Below are 15,407 nucleotides of genomic sequence, written 5' to 3'. Positions count from 1 at the left end.
GAAGAGGCATCTTGCGGGCCGGCAAGGCGGGGACGGCTAGTACAGAACATTCTTCCCGACTGTACTGGCCGTCGTCGCGTTTGGACTCTACTTCCATTTACCATCAGGTGGAGTAGTCATTTGCCATCCCGGCGCATATATAAAAAAAAGCAAGCCCTTTCATTTGATACTCATATTGTAGGAGTACATTAAAAATAACTAGTCCGCCATCTTGGGTGGTCCGCCATGTTGGATTTAGAATGACGTTACACACGCATGCATTGCCATCCAAACATAACGTGTATAAAAAGTTTCAACTCAATCGGTTGAAGATGTCTACTTCAAAATTGAGTTGCAAGATTCCACCCGAACAAGCATACATTGAAAGTTAAATAAAAGCTTTTAAAAAATAACGGTTTAAATTCCTTGCTATAAATAGCGAGCAATCGAAACAATATTTCGAGTTACTTTGAAAGTTTTCGACTGTTTTAATATTACTTCCGTTGTCACAAGTTACAGAAGTAGTTTTTGTTATGTTTTTTTTCTACTATATTATTTAATGTGTGGATTTGGAATCAGGACTCTCGACCAGCAAGCCCTGATTCGCAGGTGGGAGGAGGATCTGAGGTCCTTATCAGCAGGCCTGGCAACAGTGGAGGCGCCCCTCTTGAGTCGCTGGGTAACTAGAAAAGGCGGCACACTGACCTTCAGACTGACTCAGGTGCTTACTGGACATGGGTGCTTCTGTAAGTACGTGCACGGAATAGTCAGGCGGGAGGTAACGCCCTCCTGCCACGAGTGTGGTACGCCTACGGACATAGCAGGCCACACTCTGATGGAGTGGGCCGCTTGGGGGCCTCAGCGCCTTTCTTTGGCGACTTTAATCGTCGGAGACCTTTCGCTGCCGAGCGTGATAAATGCCATGCTTGGTAGCGAGAGGTGCTGGATGGAGATGGTCTCCTTTTGCGAAAATGTCCCGAGGAGCGGGAGCGCGAGGAGAGTGCCTCCGCTGACCCGCTTTTCCGAAGAAGACTGGGGAGAAGACGTCGGCGCTATGCGCATCTTCTCCTCCCGCCGTGAGTGTCGCCGGGGCTAGGGGGTCTCTGTACCCCGGGAACCCCCTAGGATTTGGAGGCTCGCAGAAGCGGGCCAACCGTCGGGACAGCATTGTAGTATGCGCAAGCGATCCCGTGACGTCCCCCGACAAGACGGAGTGGGTACCGCTGGTTTTTTAGTGGGTATTCCGGCGCCTTTAGCGCCGGTGAGTCCCACATACCCCCCGTGGTACCCCACCTCATGTGGGGGAAACACATAAATTTGTTTTTCCAGCGAGAAAAAAAAAGGACGACTTGTTCATTAGCAAGCAGAATATCACATCGAATGGATCGATTATACGAAGCTGATAAATAAAACACAGTATAAAAACATACAATGGGTCATCTACCCTGAAATCTTGCTAAAAGCAGCTTCCGCGAAGACTTTTAAGTCATGTTAAATAATGGGCGGTCAACTAACGCACTCTTTAATTTTCCTTTATTACTTATCTATTCAAGGTACGGAAACTGTTGAAATTTAGATTTTTTATAATTCAAAAAAATCCCATCTGTTCATCACGTAGTTAGTTAGTAGGTTAGTTGTAATGGCCAGAAACATTGATTCTACGGGCAACGGTAACTGTAAAACACTAACTTTAATTTCCATAAATTACGATATTAGTTATTAAGGTGTGATTATATAATATGAGAGTATGATATAAAATTTACTTTATTTTATTTACTGATATAAAATATACTTTTTTAAATAATATCTGTTTTTAAATTGTTTATATATCTATTTTCTGCTTCGGCAGTACTATTCTGTAAGAACTCACTTTATTACTAACTAGTGGACTGTAGACAACCGACTTATGGTGATGTACTATTTTGATGCGGGTGTTCTTGAAATATTATAATCATTTGGGTCAATGTCGCATATCACAGTCTGACATTTCACGACTGATTTCTGCGGCGAGTGTCGAGTATCCTACAGAATATCTTTACTGTCACGATCAATTTTACAAACACATCGCAAGAGATGAAGCAAAAAAAATATGCTCAAGCTTTATCTGCCTAGGGATTAAATTGTCCTTTGTTGTGCATAGAAGCACAAGAAATACTGCTTTTACAATTACTACATTCTACGTATTCATTTATTAAAAGTATATTGATTACTAGTATATATATTTATTTTCGTGTAAGCGTTGCTTTTTTCTATATTGTTTCCTGTTCCAGCGACTATGAATAAAAGTAAAGTTATCGAGGCAAATGCATGATACGAGCACATACAAGCGCAATCCTTTTTATTACGGTACCATTGTTTTACGAGTGGGAGCAACTATTAATTCCTCTTAAACATCCAGCTGTGGGGCCAGTTTAAAATTTCGAAATAGGGCTAAAGAATATCTTGTTTATATTTTTTTAACATTTACGGTAACTTAGCACAGAAAACAGTCATTCGGTTTCATGAAAAGGGTACGGTAATTCATTTGCTTTCCTGAGTCATATTTTAGTTTCATTTCTTTTCTCGTATACATAAAAAAAATAACATTTTGCGTAGAACTAGAAACTTAGCGCGCCTATAAAATAACACGTTAAAAATATATTATTTCTGTTATAAATCGACTGTATCGTTGGTCTAGTGGCTAGCTTATAGGGCTGCGAATCATGAGGAACTGGGCTTAGTCTCCGGGCCGGATCACTAAAAAATCATTGAGTTATTCTGCTAAGAAATTCTTTATAAATTAGAAACAACTCGGAGCTTGCAGAAGCTTAAAGCTGTGTTTACAATCATGTACTTTGAAATAACCTAAAGATCTTGGTCCTGACTCTGTTGTTCGTTAAAAAGACCATGGCCAGAAGAACACTACCGTCATCATACTCCATGATATCATTAAAATGAATTGCTCCCCAGACACGAAGAAAATAAGATAAAATCGGCGTTTTTATTTATATTTGTATGTATGATACATTGTTTTGATAAGGATTTATGGCATGAAATAAAATTGAGGAAACGTACATATTTTTAAACTTCAATGGACGTTATAATTGTAGGACGTTAAAATATGACATGTTATAGTTTTTTTTATTATATTATATGTAGGCGGACGAACATATGGGCCACCTAATGGTAAGTTGCCAACAACGCCTATAAACATTGGCGTTATAAGAAATTTTGACCATCGCTTACATCGCCAATGTACCACCAACCTTGGAAACTAAGATGTTGTATCCCTTGTGCCTGTTTATTACACTGGCTCACTCAGCCTTCAAACAGGAACACAACAATACCAAGTACTGCTGTTTTGCGGTAGAATATCTGATGAGTGGGTGGTACCTACCCAGACGAGCTTGCACAAAGCCCTACCACCAGTAGCTTTGATTGTATCAAATTATTCTGGTAAAAATGTTTGCAAATTCATATGTATGACATATGTTGTTATGAGGCCAGATAAGCAACCGTCCCAACAACATGCTACACGCTGATTTGTGCTAGTTGTGCTAGTGCTACTTCTACGCCATTATAGTGATGTTATTTGTGTGTGTTTTTAAGTGTACGTAGGATACTGTTATGTTCTAATAATAATAACTCTACCGTAAATTTTCGTAGTCTTGATTGGGATATACAACTAGTATTTTTCTAATGTATGTATCTATTATTACTAACAGTGACACAAATTTGGTTTAATTTGAAATTTTTTTTTTGTCAAAATATTATCAAAATATTTCTCTTATAACAATAATCTCTAGGAGTTAGAGAATATTTCTAGCTAGATCTTTACCCAATGTAATTCAAAAATTTGTCTTAAATAGTAATGTGGCATAACAAAATTTTCTTATAATTTAAAAAAAATTATTTATGTTAATAAAACCATGAAAAATGGCTCTTTATGGACAAAATAAAACAAAATAGTTCACTACTATGCCTAATTTTCAATTCCAAAATATATATCACGGCCTCAAAATTGTGATTTAAGAAAAATAAAATAAAACGATGGTGGAAAATCTTAAGAACGCAGCTCGCGTTCTTTTCTATAGCGACACCTCGTATCATTTAATGCTATAATGTTAGTTCTTACACGAAAAGCATCGTTTACCAAATTTAGTTCAACCCATTCAGAACATTTTTTACAGGTTAAAGATGAGGACATCTATACCGATGTACATTATCACACCACAACTGCTAAGCCAAGTCCCCAACTGGGCTTCTAAATTATTTCTTTGTTCTGTTTTCAGTTGAAACACTTAAACCTTGAAATAATAGTGCAAAAAACTTTATTTAAAGTATATCACCCCATCGTATTGCCTCTATAGGTAACAGGAGGACTGGTGCATTTTCACCCAGAGGATCGCAATTGCATTCAACGGGAAAATACTGCTTGCATTCTTGACACCATTCCACCCGAACATGTTTTGTATAGCTATTTTTAATTTGTATTTGTATAATGTATACCTTAGTATACATTAATACCCTCAACTAACAAAGATGAATTATAAGTGAAAAAAAAAACTGTTATTGGTTATATAGTAATTTACTAGTTCCTTAGTCACTACGAGTCAACTTACTATAGTAAAATATTTTACGTTACTTATAATTATTCGTTTCTCGTTCTAATTGTATCAGCCTCACAATAACAAATTATATAACAACACTAGTGTGTTGCATCCGTTAAAAATGTGTATGTTAACAGTCATCTGTGGCATGATAGTTCATGCCACAGATAACTGTTGTAACATATTATATAAAAAAATGAGTGAATGACTCATATTGAAAGAGTGAGTAAATGTACGATCGTGTTAGTGCGCGCACCGATTCCCCTTTTTAGTCAGTCGTTCAACGTAACAGCAAGCAAGAACTCGTGCGCGTTGTTTTTATTCGATTTAAAATTTATACGAACGAATAACAGTTAATAATAAGAAGAGACGTTAAACATTTACACAATTACTATTATTGAGAAGAATTACACTACAATTGTTTGAGGCTACATTACAAGGTATCTTAATTATACATATTTGAAGGTTAAGTATGTACGACATTCCTAAGAAGTCAAGCTTGTATTTTAAATTAAGTGATATTTAAATATGTGAAAAAACAACAATCCTATATCAATATTTAATATATATATAAAATAAATATATAAAAATATTTTATATATATAAAATATATTCAAGAAATAGTGCTAATTTACCTTATTTTGTTTATATACAGTGTCATTAATTTGTTAACCTACTTTATTCAGACTGTGGTTACTGCTCTTCTTTATTGACGCTTGCACGTCTATACTGATTAATATTAATGGTTTGTTTAGCAAACTTCGCCCGTAACATAAATACTGAAAGTATTTCAATGACGTTCGTTCGTCGTATGCCCGCCTCATATAGGCGATCGTACTTTTTACCCAACTGACTTGAGCTTACCTTACGAGAAACTTCGAATATATTTGTATAGTTAATTTGACCATAATAAGTAAATTAAGCCAAACGAGTAAGAGTACCGGAGAGGCAATATGATATTGAGACCGCGCTTTCTATGGTTTGTATCAATAATGAAAGATAGATCAAAATAAAACTAACGATGTTTATACTTAACATGATTTAAATACTTTGTGAATGTTCGCGATATAATTGAAATTCCGAACCAGTGTTAGACTTGCATTTAATCAATTCTGTAGAATGAGGATTCAAAAGTGCTTGTAAAAACCTATTTAAATAAACTATATTTTGATTTAATTGGGTAACCTTATGTCCAGATCGCACACAGCTATTAATTACTAAATATTATAAAATACTATAAATGCATATAATAATATGATATTTTACGATTTTAATTGCTAAATTTGTATTTATTTACATAAATAACTTCATTTTATAAAATTATTAATGAGGTCGTTGGAAGCTAGTTTTACAGAAAGGAACATCAAAAGTCATCAAATGTCACCTTATTTGTTGTTGAGGAGCCTTATTTTTCCGGTTGTCACCGATTCTCATGTTTACTTAAATACCTTATCTACAAAAGATACGGAAACCTATTAGAATTATCGGACTAACAATAAATTTCATCGATTGTTACTCAATAGTGAAATAATATTGCTAGTTTTTATTTAGATAAAAACTTTGCAAATCAAGTCTATGGAATATTAAAATAAATATTTAGATGGATTTCTTAAATTAAAAAACTTATTTTTAGTTTTTTTGTATTAAATTTAATGTGATTCTCAGGCTGAGTATATTTAGTTCAAAAGATAAGATGATTGTCATTTTATTTTTCCAATAAAAAATCCTTACATATACAACATCACAGTAATATAATATAAGGTACATTACATGTAAATCAGTACATGTAATATCATACTATAAGGATCTTTGTTTTTGTATATTCTTTCGCCTTTTTTCTCTCATGTTTTACTTTTAGTAAAATGTGAATTAATAAGTGATTTTCTTTTTTAGATGAGGTGTTTAATATTTTTAATCCCGATATTATGTTTTGCGAATGGACGAAACCTTCACGACTTTAACGAAGACCGGGATACCGATATCGGCGACAGTATCGATTTAGTAAAGAACATTCGAGATTCCAATAGTAATCAAATGAGACATCGACGGAAGTCAAGACAGTCATTCTACGACTTTTCTCCTTATTATTACGATAATAGACGAGAGTACTTTCGTCATCAAGATGAGATGTTGAACCGGATAGTAAGGCTATTGGATGAAATTTCCATACACGTTAAACGACCGGCAACACCTCCACCGCCACCGCCACCGCAAGTTGTTTACGTGCCATACCCGGTTCCATACCCGATGCCTCAGTGGCGACCTTGCGCTCAAAAACCAACTAAAGTAAATTTAACCGATAGATGGCCAGATATGGATGACGCTAACATGAATTGGGGTCTAGTGCCTGATGAAATAGAAGATATCGATGACGGCAATGATGGCTCTAGACCTGTATCGTTTGATCCCATTGAAACGAATGAGTCGGCACCAATTCCGCCACCTGTTGAGCACGGTAGCTCGCAAGCCGGGGTAAGAATATTTGCTGTAATTTGATTTTACTAATGTTATTACCGTTACAATATTAATAAAAAAAATCGTGTTCGTTACATTGTATAAGTTTACCACTTAACATTTAAATTAATAAGTAATAGAAGAGAAAAATTTAAAAAATATTATTTTACATAATTCATTATAATTCATAATGTTTAAAATCATATGGAATTGTGCATTGATAGTACTCACTAATTAGGCAATACTTCGTATTGATGTAATATCATTCTTTTAACAGTGTAAAAACTCTACTTGCCAGAATAAAAAAATCAAGCAGAAGTAAAATACAATCAAGAATATTCTATTAGAAATTTTATGAAAATGGAATCAACAAATACTCAAATTTTCGAATACAACAACTATAAGTTGTAAAATATTATTTAATAAATAACTTTACTTACATTGTATTTTTATTTCTGTGGTTATCTACTAATTTATTGTTATAAAACAATGTAAATTCATTAAATATTGCTCAATTGAGGACAACGTGTTATGGTAATTTGTTTTTTGACTGGCTGGACATATATGAAAAAGTATTTCAATTAATTCTCAAGAAGTATATCTTAGCTTCATTTATAAATTGCTTTCGTTCAGGCCGTACATTTTTATAATCAGAATACTTGTTACAGATGGAAGCCACGACTGAAGCACCAGTAGCGAGGCCAGGCATTTGCCAGGCCGCCATTATTTTATGCTGCAATACAGGAACCAAACAAGTTCAACAGAGTTGCTTTGCTAAATATGGCTGCCCTAAGACATTTTCTACCGGTCTTTCGTGTAAACCAAGAATAGTAAAAGAAGTTTTAGAAGAATTTGCAAAAGCATATGCGCCCAATAATCGTTGATTGAAATTCGAAGCGAATATCATCACGCAACTAGTAAGTGTAATAAAATAAAAAACTTAAATCTCTTAAGAATAATAACGAAAAAAAAATCAAAAAATCGTTGTGACTGAAGTTACAAAAAATTCGGTTTTTAAATGTTTTTACCGAAAACAACAAATATGTTAAGGTAAAATGTCATAAAATGGTAACTTGGAAACCACAACTAAAGTAAAGTACCCACTCACGAACGTAGCGAGAATTAACGATTACAGGAAACCTTAAAATATTAATGATCTTAAAAACATTGCAAAAATACTATTATAATAAATTATATAAATATAAATAATAAGAAAATCGGTAATATAGCAAATTTTATAACAGCTGCTATGCACATTTTTATACAAATTTAGTACTTAGTAGGAAAATATCTATAGAATCTAAAAGTACCTAACCTAGCTTTTTCGCGTTTCATATATACCTATCTTAAACTATTTATTTTTATATTAAAAAATTGATAATTAATATTGACTGAAATAATACAAACCAATAGATTATACAAATTCATCAAGGAATAAATTTTAGTAGTTCACGATTATTACTGCGGTAGTTTTTTTTCCAAAAAACTGCTTGAGGAAAACTATCACATGATAAAAAATATGAAAAGTATCAACAACAAGCGATAGAAATGGTCTACTAAGTATTTTGTAGCGAAATAATGTGTACATCATGTATTACAAAATATAAATACAATTTTTTTGTAAAGTTGAAGAGAGCTATTTGTTCAAATAAGGAATAAGTGCAAGGAGGCAATAATATTTTCTGCTTTATAAAATGTATTTGAAATTACCATATTAAAAACAACAACTAATTGCGTAGATATTTTAAAATGGACATTCGTAATTAATGCCAGAAACATTAGATGGCATAGATGATAGCATACTTATCATCACCATCTATCTCACCTTTTGCATACAATCATATCATAACCACTTTTTTTATTTTACGTTTCGAACTTTCATGACGTTTGCTTGTAAAAACGTTTTTAATGTTTTTGGCATTAATAACGTATATCCATTTTACAAATAGATGACAGCATACTTAGAAATGAAAAGAGCGCCTTAAGGCTACGTACGCTACAACTTTGAAATAAATAGGCTGCTTGCTGATTATTGTAGGATCTTAAAGAATCGTTGCTAGTCTTATATTTACTACTGTATGAACTCATGCCACTTGCTGTGCTATTCAGTCATATTTGCAAGTAGGATGTTTTGTTATAGTGATCCCTTTTATAAATATGTAATGGTTCGAGGTTAAAACATTTAAAAATTGTATCTCTAGATAGAACGCGGTATTGTCGAAATAATCCGTGTTCAAATGGCGTAACTAAGTTATAATTTAAAATAACTACAATTTAATAAAAAATTTAAATAAACCCCGACACGAAACTCTTCTAAAAAGTAAAGTAAAAAAAAATATTGTTTGTTAGCTCCTTATCTTTATTATATGTATACCTAATGTTCAAAACCAATCGGACCTGTAAATGTCAGTAAGCCCCTTTTGTCTTTCATAATTTATAGCTAAGAACCATCTCTATGACATCAGGTTTCAAACAGAAAAATCCATTCGTTTTTAAGCTATAATGCCATACATGCACAGATACACAGATAAACACATTAAACTTATGACACTCTTTTTTCGTTGGGGGTTAAAAAGTAGCTATTAGGTAACTCATCAGTATTTTTTTCGATTAGTATTAATTCCTATTTTATGTTGAACATATATATGTATTGTTACTTTACTTTTATCAAGGGAAATAATTAGGTTAGAATTAAGATAAATAAACGTCAATTTTAATGCATTTTGATACCGGAACGATTCTACTTATAATCTTTATCAAAAGAGATTAAAATATTTAAATCATTATACTAGAAAAAGTTTTTGAAGCTTATTACTGAACTGGGACACACGTTTGTTTTCTTGAAGATTAAATAGTGCAAATGATGAGACAAAAATGATTTAGTTTTGCCTAAATGTTATGTGTGTATTGTGTGTACTCGTACTATAAGGCTTTAATCTACTCCAATGCTTAAATCAAATTGGGCCTATTATTATCTATATCGTAGTCATGACTTTTACGCCATACCTGAAATCAATGTTCCTTATTTTATTTCTGTTATATAAAAATATAATAATAGATTAGTCTTATAGTTTATTATTTATAAGTATAAAAATTACGATTAACAAATATCATCACAAAATTTGGCGGCTACAATGTTGACTCTTTTTAAACCGTTATCGTGTTATTCTTATCTTTTTCATCTAATAACAGCGAAGGCTTAATTACATTTGTTCAGATTAATTTACTGGTAAATTTTCACCTTGGTCATAACCTACTAAAAATGAGAATACGATTTCATAAAGGTTTTTGATATTTTATTCAAATTTTATATGTAACTTGACAAAGTTAAATAAAATCGTATAATTATTTTATTGATTATAATTTATAATTCGCCAAAATGAACCAATTGAGCCTAGACGTGTTTACAAGTAACCACTAAAGAAATACACTATCCACGCTCCGGCCCCATCATCATCAGATCAGCTCAATGGTTGTGGATGGAAGTATTTGTGAAGATTTAAATACAACAAGAATAAAACTAACTTCCTATATTTGATTTTATTGTTAGTTACATATAAGTGAAGCCACTATAAAGCGCATAAAAAGCATTTAATTTGTTTTCATTAAACATAATCCTAACGTTAAGTTTAAATGGCAACTAATAATTTGTCTAGTCTATAGACTTTAAATATTATTTAATTGTCACTTGTTTTAGTTGTCAATAATTTTCAATCGGTTTGATTACAATAAACAAATATTTTTGGCATACTATATACTAAAATTACTTTAGTCAAATAAATGTCGTAGTTATAAAATTTATTATATAATAAATTACTAGCAGCTAAAGTGTTTTTTTTTTAAATAACATCTTCCACATCATTTTATTATTATATTCATAAACCTTAAAATATAAGATACAGTCCACTCCTTAAGACACAATATATTCTATAAATTATACCACTTTTAAAATTAATTTATGTTCTAAATTAAAAAAATATACATTGAAGTTATGATAAAAGTTTTTTTTAAAAAGTTCCTTCATTAATATCCTCATATCCAATAATTTTTTTTCTTAATCAACTCCATACTTTTGTTGGCACTTCTCAGAGATTAAAAATTTTTTATCACATATTACAAAATTCATTACTTTTTAAAATATATTTTATAGGTACATACCGCGATCTTACTTTACTTAAAGCGTAAAACTAAGTTCTCTCGACTTTATTATAAATTATTAAATAAAATTAAAAAGTGTTTGTTCATATTATTTTATAAAAATATTGTTTTCAGCATTCCTTAAAATGCGAAAGTTCGAACTATCCAACGTTCATTTCCTACTACTTTTTGCGTCAAGCACACTGTCAAGAAAACGTCTTACCTATCTTATCTATAAGAGCAAACTACACAACAGCTTCGCCCTGAAAATATATAAAGAATATTACAATTTACTTATAACTTGACCAAAAGTATGAGTCACTTCACATATAAATATAGATTTACTTATCTTGTGAATATTACTTTAAGTTACGTGATCGCTAACAGCAAATAGGTACCAATGATTATATGTACTAATATTTTTATTATTATTAATAAATTTTTATTAGATTATTATATAAATATTATTTTCGCATTAAAATTACTTCCTTAAATTTTAAATAGGTGCAAAATATGCTACAAATAATATGTACATCTATAAATATATAGAAGTGATAAAATACTATTAACTGTCAGAAGCTATTCTGACTTTTAGAGTTGATAATAATAAATAATATTGCTAATTATTGTAAATATCATATATAATACAGATTACTAGCAACTCACTAACTATTTTATAATTCCGGGCTGATACTGAAAATTGGTAGATTTTGAAAGAAACCCGGGTCCAGAGAGAGAAACAGGTTTGCGATTGGAATTCTTAACAGGGATCGCAGAAGATTTTAATACAAATACTAAAAGGGTGGTATGAAACGTAACAAATACTGCCATTGTATATTTTTTGATTTTGTAAATAAATTATTATTATTATTATTACTATTTTCTTCTTTACATTTTAAGACAGCGCTGTCAACTTAGCATGCTTTTTAAGGCATAGTAGGATAATTGATACATATATTATTATACAAATTAAAACAAATAATGATTGTCTTCTTTGTCAATTTTGGGCCAATGCAGTAATTTTCAAGGGAGACTAGCCAGCTGTGCAAGACATAGCACATTTATACGGAAACAAGTTGTCTATTAATTGTCTATCATAATTCAATGAGACGGTATATATCCGACTCGACCGAAAAAAGTTCAGGTGCATTGCCAACGGCTTTAGATGCTTTACGATGTTCAGTTTAAGTACTGCCTGTCAAATTTCGGGCCGCTACTGAGATTTTTTACAATGAATACCAATATCATTATATTGCCTCGACCCGACCCCTCACTTTTTTTGACACGGGAAACGGGTGGGTATATTTAGCCGCACTCTTTGGTAGCAGAATTATTACATCCATATAATATGAACGTCAAATATATAACGATTATGTCATATAATATATTTAAGTAGTAATTCTAATAATTCCGACGCTAAGAATCGACAATTCGTAATTTATCGTTTTGTTATATAAAACAGATTGATTAAAAAATGGACCTGATCATAGAAATTAAAGCATTTAGATTTTTTTGGTACTTTTTTCAATAATGTAGTGATGATAACCCTAAAGTTTATTAGTTTCCTCTTAAAGTTTTTATTGTTTGATCTCTATAACCCGCCAAGAACAAAGTACTTACACGTTTTACTATAATATTACTCATAGTTTTATATGTCAGCAATTATTATCAGATTTTAGCGATGATAATCGAAGTATACTTATGTACTTCGACGCCCATGGTTTAACTAATAAAACTGTTCTTATATAAAAACTTATGTATGAGTATTATCTATACTTTAATAAAACACTTTTTTTCACTTGGTGTCACATCTTTGTTCCCGAGATTGGTGGCGCATTGGTAATGTAAGGAATGGTTAATATTTCTTCTATTTTATATTATATATCGGCAGTGATGACCACATATGTGGCTCATTTGCGCGTCTGTCTATCTATTTTATAAAAAAAATCCTTGTAGAATACTTCTACAAAATTATAACGATTAAATTTAAACTCCACTTTATAAAATTTGCGGTTTATAAATTTAGTAGTATTTTTATATATATACCGTATATATAAAAATACTACTAATACCACGAAACAATGATAAAAATAGTGTATGAAAAATATTTATTTTGAGAGCGAATTAATCTTGAACGTTGGCATTACGTACACCACATTTTACTGCGGAAATTGGACATGAAAAAAACAAACACAGTTGGTTTAATTATATTAAACAGCCTAGTCAATCGTATTATATTATTTTTATCTTAAACATGTTAACGATGAATATTAGTCATTTAGACTTTAACCATTGAACCAGAGAGCAATCGTTATTAGCGATTCGCTTCATATATGTGTCATAAGTTATAATTAATTGATGTTTGTTATTGTAGTTAGTCATAAAGTAAACAGTCTTCAACATATTGAAACAATATTGTCCAATACTCAAATCACGCGTAGCTTAAGCGGATGTGTCTGGTTGAAAACTAAATAAGAGCAACTCAGTTTTGGAGTAAATATATTCAATTCGATTCGCACGATGCAACAATTGTGATCACCACTCCAGTCCTTGGACTCTGACTGGCTCTTGAGCCAGATTGCTTAAATTTTTATATATCAATAAATTTAAACTCATTGAGTGAAAGGCATAATGTTGAAAGTTACTTTAAGACCAATTTGCAGTACTAAAATAGTTTTTTTTTCTAATAAGAAAAACCATCCTAGGGTCGAGATAACGCACTGGTGAAGAACAAGTGAATTTTAATTGAAGATTAGGTACGGCTTCAAATTCAAGCTGTACCACTGAATTTTCATGTGTTTAATTTGTGTTTATTTTCTGCTCGGCGATGAAGGAAAATGTTGTAAGGAGAACGTCATGTGTTAGTAAAAAAACTGCCACATGCATACTCCCCTGACCGCATTTGAGCACGTGGTGAAATAAAATGCAAACATCTCCTCAAAATGAGAGTAGGTTTTAGCCTAGCAATGGGATATGACAGGCAGTTTTTTTAGTTTATAGTAACTTTAAAATTAAATGTCCTAGCGATAAAATTAAGGCTAGGTGAAGGCGAAGTTAGCGAAGTCTCTGCGAGCATAGGAAATAATGAGTGCTCGGAGACAATAGCGTCTTTGCTCTTAGATAAAATTATAAGTTTGAACCCAGGTGTTTGTGGTATTGTGGTTGCCAGTTAATTTTATTTATTTTTTAGTTTATCATTATTTCGTAAAATATCAGAAGCAGGCATGTTTAAATTTATGAGAAGAGACTAATACCAAGGTGTCTTTTAAAAAGAGTGACGACGTCACAATCACCATTTCCATTAGGGTAGTTACACAGATAATATAGCACTAATAGGAAAAAGTCAAGTGACTATCAATATCCTTTTACTCAATAGAAGTGCGTATTAAAACACGAGAGGTATGTCCGCTCGCCACACCACACACACCACAGCTCGAACAAGAATGTGTCGAATATTGTCGGGCGCCCAAATTAACACCTAACTATGACCCGTACAAGCAATGTTTTAAAAAAATGAAATTAGTAGTGATTTTTGACACTTTACAATTAATTAATCTTGACAAAAAGTGTCACGCTGGTATGTACACATTCACAGGCTGTTACGGATTACGGATACGAATATGAATTTTTCAATTGTAGCCTGAAAAACCAAGTAATCAAATATTATTAAACATGAAACTTGTTTACGAATCATCCAACAAATATAAAAAAATAAATAAGATAAAAACTAATCTTTCTCATATTTCTTTTTTTTGGATCTCTTGCACTCCTCGCACTGGCACATTTTTAGTTTTAATACATCACCTAAAGAATCCATAAAATAAATAAACTTGAAATAACCTCATACATCTTTAAAAACCAGAAGTCATATTAATTAAACTTTAAATTAAAACCCCCGACATTAAAAAAATTTCTAAATAGTAAAAAATCAAATTTGTTTGTTAATCTACCTAGTAATATATGAATACAAATATCGTAGTGCCGGTAAACCACAATTTCAAATCAATCGGACCAGTGAAAGTTGGAAAGACACTTTTGTTAAGTAGGAACTGAGCTGCTAATCTTCAAATGCCGGAATAGATATTCATAATTCGTAGCTAAGAACCATCTCAATAACTTTAGGTTTCAAACAATAAAAAACCGCATCAAAATCGTTTCAATAGTTTAAGATCTACGTTACAGTTACACAGATATATATACAAATAAAACTTATAACACCCCTCTTTTTACCTTGGAGGTTAAAAAAAT

The 15,407-nt window shown here is 31.8% G+C and overlaps 2 protein-coding genes across 2 annotated transcripts in view; one reads left to right on the top strand and one right to left on the bottom strand.

The window, feature by feature from the left end:
• LOC126769026 (uncharacterized) overlaps positions 1 to 15,407 on the bottom strand; it is a 158,866-nt gene that overhangs the window by 55,668 nt on the left and 87,791 nt on the right. The gene's annotated exons all lie outside the window — the stretch shown is intronic.
• LOC126769015 (uncharacterized) lies at positions 4,823 to 7,975 on the top strand. The gene is made up of 3 exons (XM_050487553.1): positions 4,823 to 5,008; positions 6,462 to 7,040; positions 7,691 to 7,975. The coding sequence occupies exons 2-3, from the start codon at positions 6,462 to 6,464 to the stop codon at positions 7,904 to 7,906; spliced, it is 795 nt and encodes a 264-aa protein (XP_050343510.1). The 5' UTR covers positions 4,823 to 5,008; the 3' UTR covers positions 7,907 to 7,975.

Source organism: Nymphalis io, chromosome 6 (assembly GCF_905147045.1).
Source record: "Nymphalis io chromosome 6, ilAglIoxx1.1, whole genome shotgun sequence".
NCBI lineage: Eukaryota > Metazoa > Arthropoda > Insecta > Lepidoptera > Nymphalidae > Nymphalis > Nymphalis io.
The sequence above is the reverse complement of the archived record's forward strand: the minus strand, read 5'-3'. Positions and strand labels throughout refer to the sequence as shown.